At 30.2% G+C, this 5872-nt stretch overlaps 1 protein-coding gene across 1 annotated transcript; it reads right to left on the bottom strand.

Moving 5' to 3' along the window:
• Positions 1-489: 489 nt before the first annotated feature.
• On the bottom strand, positions 490-3773 carry LOC134231392 (uncharacterized). Its single transcript, XM_062713356.1, has 7 exons — positions 3664-3773; positions 3250-3372; positions 2471-2584; positions 2187-2264; positions 1189-1313; positions 733-819; positions 490-591 (listed from the first exon to the last, which is right to left on the bottom strand). Exons 1-7 carry the CDS (start codon positions 3728-3730, stop codon positions 490-492), a joined length of 696 nt encoding a protein of 231 aa, XP_062569340.1. The 5' UTR covers positions 3731-3773.
• Between the last annotated feature and the right edge of the window lie 2099 nt (positions 3774-5872).

The following is a 5872-nucleotide window of genomic DNA, read 5'->3' as shown; positions in this document are numbered from 1 at the left end:
ATAAGTTTGAAAACTTAAATGTAAGGTAGGTGTACTTTCAACAGAATAAAAAGTGTATATAAACAGATACATTTCGTTATCTAAATAGGTTAACATTTTTATTCAAAAGCATCATTTGCAAAAAAAAAAAATGAAAATAAAAATAAAATAAATATATAAAATAAATAACCTAAACAATAATTTCCATCATCCATGTGCATTTAAATTTCTTAAAATAGGTACTCATCTTACAAAATAATGTGCTGTGTAATGCTATGTAATGCCAGCATTACACTGGATTTTATGAAGTAATGCATTACATTACCATTACATGTAATGCAATTTTTTGGGCATTACACATTACTAGCATTACTTTGAGTTCGTGTAATGCATTGCAATGCATTACCATTACAATTAGCATTACCCCAAGCTTGATTCAAACGAATGCATATACCTGTTTTAGAAAATAAAATCTTTACAAAGACAACTTCTAAACTTTATTTTGACTTTTTAACTTACAATATTTTCAGAATACTTGGCGAACTGTCTTGCTTCTTCGGGATATACAATCTTCCCTCCCCTGGACTGAGCAGACATGAAATCTAGAGTTATCTATGAATATATAGATAGAATTAAGTTTAATTGCTCTTAATTATGTCATGTCTAATTAAATTTTAGAAGGTTTTTACAGAAGATGAAAATATACAAGCTTATGTAAACTTTTAATCATTAGTATAAATAAAGGATTAATACCAGATCAGGTCTACTTCCCATAGGGATGCAAAAGATAGGATGTCCTTTTCCAACATCTCTCGTATAATCAAGCATCTGAGTCTTTTCCTAAAAAGTTTACAGTATGACAAGTTATATTAAAACCAGTGTGATATACAATCAACAACGACGCTTCCTATTTTGTATTTTTTTATGGACATTTGATCTTGATTACATATGGAGATAACGAACAGTGCTCCTTAGCATGATTGAGAAATAACGGAAAAATCCGTCGAAAATTCAGTGTGTACATAATGGCCTGAAAATGTATGAAAAACTCAATCAGCATTTGACTTAATGCGAAATTGTAGCTACTGACAAGATCATTGTATCGACCATAGAACTTACGATATGATGACTTTAAACGAGACTGTTGATTTTCGTTTCAACAACTTGTTTGTCAATAATTCACCTCGTTTTAGAAATTATAAAGACTACCTCTTCAGTTTCATAAGCCGATGAATCTTCAACTTCACCAGTAGCACTTAAATCAGTTGGTCTACCGTCCGAAATAAGAATTATTCTTGGATGAACATGAAAGTCTCCTATTCTCTTGGTATGTCCTATTTGAGAATGATTCAAGAAGCTTTAATATAAAAGTTAACAAGAATATGAAGCAACGTCTTGCGAAACATTTTTTGAATCGATCATTTTTATGTGTTTGATTCATTATGCTAGATTATCCTTTAAATCTAATTTATTTAAGAAAAGGAAGAACACCTTTCGATGTCAATTATCATAATCAATAAGCACTTTTACATTAAGGTCAAGATTTAGTAAATAACTTTAGACTAATTTTTTGGTGCTAGATCCATTATGACGTCATAATCAATTTCAACTTTTCTTTTTCCCGTACTTTACGGCTTTAGCAGAATTATATAGAAAATAGGGTATTCTCATGACATTCAATTTGAAATCATATGAAAAGTAAACCGGATACCTATATTAAATTTGATATTAGTTTAAAGAAGAGGCCATGAAGATACTAATTATCGTTTTCTATGAGAATGTAGGCAATCTGGATACAATTTCTTTGTCGAATATGAAAAAAACTTCCATATTCATGACTGGTTCTCTTAATTTTTCATTGAAAATGACAATTTAAAATACAGTGTTTCATCTTGTTTACCTACAAATTATGCCCGGAAACACCATGTTTGACCTAGCAAAAGTTGTAAAGCATTAATAAAGGAACTTATTTCTCAAATTTGATAAAACTGTAGGCACCTGTTATTTACTAGAGCTTGACCTTAAGGCAACGTTTTGTTTATATAGTTGCAATAATGATTTTTAAAGGGTGTTCGATCTAAATCCAAGTTCGATTTAAATCCTTGGTTTGCAAAGAAACAACACATTTGTTAAAAATATCGGACGCAATATTTTGCGAATAGTTAAATGAAATTATATTTATTCTAACAGTAACAATATCAACTTACCTACTTCACGTCTTAAGCACGCTGTGGCTAAGATGAATGCTGCTGTCAGTGGCGTTGGTCCTCCAAATTCAACTTCATCTAAACAAAGAATATTATTCAAAGTATTGGATTCGAGTATGGGCAAGGTAGTCAATTGTATTAGATAAAGTGTTAAATTTCTTATTCTAAATTTTACCAATTTAAAATTAGAATTGAGAGTATTAAGAGAGAATAAAGAAGGGTTTTTTTTTAAAGAATAATTTATAATTATTTTAAATTCCTGTTGAAAAATTATTATAAGATACTTAGGCATTGTTTTATTTCCATGTATTGATTTGAATAATAGCGTTGAAATCTGGTGTGTTTTCCACATAATATGACAGCTACATTTTCATCGATGTCTGGATGGTTTGTGTATTCTAAAAAATTCTTTCAGAGTTATTGCAGTAAGCAATCCATATTCAAACATTATTTTTCATTTTTCATTTTTTAAAACAAAAAAAAAATTATTTTTGTTAAACATTTCCATCTAAAAAATTTAATATAAGTAACAGGCAAACCATATACTAGTAAACGAAAGCCCTGAAGGCATCTTCGAGATTCGAAGCTCAGACTTCGAAATTCAAGATGAAAATTAACCAGTTTAAGCGTTGATTCGATATCTTACTGATCTAAATCTAAATCCAGCTTTTTAGTTTCTGACCAAGTCGTTGCATACGATAAGCAGGTTATTTTATTATTATTTTCAAAATTATTATAACACATATTTACCCTTCTGCATTTTGCTTTCTTTTAATGTCTACGCCAACTTAACAAGATATTAATGGTTAGAAAAAGTAAACATGTATATTGCAGTTGAATATCTAAATCCTATAGTGCCCATTCCTAACTTGGAGTTTAAACCAGTGTTTGTTCTTTTTTAATAGTTTTTCTTTGTTTCGATCATGGAAAAAGTCGTCCCTAACTTTGAGCTTAACTTCACTTCTTCAATGTTTTAATTAGCAGACCATAATTTAGAACATAATATACATGCAACATAATAACAGTCATGTATAAGTAGATATGGCGTTGAAAATATCCATACCATCAATAATTGTGTGAAATGTCTCTTTCATTTTTTGAAATCCTTCCTCCCCAAGACTTAAAGATGTATCTAATATAAATATACTGCATGGTCCTCTTCCATGTTGATGGCGAACTTCATGATCTTGAGAAGGTAAAAAATACATTCCTTATTTACCAAAGTTCTTGCCAAAATGTTTGCAAAACAAAGTCATAAGATAAATTTAATATTGCCGATCTACATAAATATGAAGTTGCATGGTTTTGAGGTGTGTATAAAAGTAAACATACCTCTTTCTAAATATACCCATTTAGCAGTTAGAGGGTATTAAATTCTAATCTTTTCATGGTATGTATGTTTGTATTTCTACATGCTCTTTTCAGATAACAAACATTTAGCATTTGTTCATAGAAGCGATTTGTTAAAAATACATACTCTTTAAAGCCTCAAAACCTGCTTGTTCTTCCCAAAACTCTAGTGTTTTTCTAGATCCGAAAGCCATCTACCTACCCAAGATGGAAAAAGGTACAGTCATTCATTAATGTCAACATGGTATTTTGAAATCTGGGATATAGATTTGGAACATTCTTGTAAGATGAAGATCATGTTTTTGCAGCCCTGTGGACCAGGTTGCTCTATAATTAATTATAAGTTAGGATGTATGGGATTGATATGCAAGAAGTTATTCAAATTAAAGGTAAACTATACTTTAAAAAGATTATAAATAACAATATTCTTTCTTAAGAAAATTACAAAAACCACAATACAGATGTAAATTTATTTCCATAAAGTACATTTGAAAGACTGTATATGATTTCCATATAATATACAAAGTTGCTTATCATTTAGTATCGACAAAAAGTAAGATCCGCCTTTTCTAGAACATTAAATTTTACTTATCGTATAAAAACATAAATTACTAAGTTTACGTTGATATTCTTTTCGTCAAATGTATATTTAATAATAGGTTATTTTTTATTATAATTTATATTTTACGCAGCCAATCATTTGAGGAAATTAAGTTTAAAACGGCATCGTATTTTTTCGATTTTTAATCTGATTAGAAGCTTTTCCAGTAGAAAATAAAAGAAATAGACACAATAATATTTGATTTGAAATATATTTTCAGGTTGAAGCTCGGTTTATGGCTAATCCAATACTCATAACAAAATATGTTTCTCATTATAAGACTGCTGAAGTAAAAATTGAATTGAATTCAAATAAAACATTTCTGGTTTTTGATTTTGATTAAATCAACTGTATTTTGGTAGAAAAGTTCATTCTTGGATAAAAGTTTAGCTAATATTGACCTTTTACTTCTTCTATTTTCTGCTTCCAGGTCCAATCATCACTGATTCGGTGCAATTTTTGGTTCATCAGATTTATGCCTTTACTAAACTAAAACTGATTTTGAAGCATTGCAAACGTGTTTAAATATCGGACCCCCTTCCCCCCAAATCCACCTGTACATGTAACTGTCAATTCTTTACACAAAAAACTTTTGTTATTTCACATCCGGAAACTCAATCATGGCTATTCATAAAAATTTCTGCGCATCCCTTATCCCTAGCTTACGTTCGACTTTCCATTCTGTATTCAATGAACTTGACAAAATAAATTCTTAAAAGCTGATACCTTTTTTATTTACATTTTTTAAAATTCTTTTCTCATATCAAAGGAAATAATGTTTTACTTAGGAGAAAGTCCTCGATCTGTCCATTCTGTGAGAGAAGGAACTTATTTCGTTTCTACAAACTTCGATTAGTTCTTTATCTCACAGAATGGACAGTTTTCGACCTTTCTCTTTACATGTACATTAAATTGGATAGAAAAAAGTTAAAGGTAAAATACAAAATACAACATGTCTATATTTTACTAATTCAAAAATTGCAACTTAATTTAAAGTTAACAACAAAGAATTAACTTACCAAGAGAATGGTTTGTATTCTTGCGTTGCAAATCACGTTTCCTCGTTTTATTTTCCTGTTTTGATTTATAATTAAATCAGAATGTATGATATTTGGTACAATATGATATTTGAAAACATTTTTGTTAATTATAAAAAAAAATCAGGAAATCAAAAACAGTTGTTTGGAAAAGAAAAATCAATGCCATGTATGAATATTAACATTATTTCGATTTGAATTGACAGGACTTTCGGTATTGATATAATTAAAAGCTAAAATCATTTCGATTTGAAATGACATGGCTTGCGATATTAAAATAATTGAAAGCTGAAATCTTCACAAAGGGATGGTAATCAAAAACAAGAGGCCCAGGGGCCACATCGCTCACCTGAGCAATTGGCTAGGAAAAAGCACATCAGATCAGAACTGAAAGTTTACTGAGGTTGGGGGGGGCTTGAATTTTAACCCCCCAGGGGGTCATGATTTGAACAAACTAGAATCTACACTACCTGAGGATGAGTCCCTAAAATATCACTAAGCATGTCTTTGAAGTACTTGAAAAGAAGATTTTAAAAGGTTTCCCTATATATTCCTTGTATCGGCCATTAGGCCCCACCCTAACCATGGACAAACTTGAATCTACACTACCTGAGGATGATTCCACATGAGTTTCATCTTTCCTGGCCCAGTGGTTCTTCAGAAGATGATTCCACTTGAGTTTCATCTTTCCTGGCCCA

This window comes from Saccostrea cucullata, unplaced genomic scaffold (assembly GCF_032062105.1).
Source record: "Saccostrea cucullata isolate Sc308-1 unplaced genomic scaffold, CSIRO_AGI_Scuc_v1 ctg5520, whole genome shotgun sequence".
NCBI lineage: Eukaryota > Metazoa > Mollusca > Bivalvia > Ostreida > Ostreidae > Saccostrea > Saccostrea cuccullata.
This window is presented reverse-complemented; position numbering and strand designations above follow the sequence as displayed.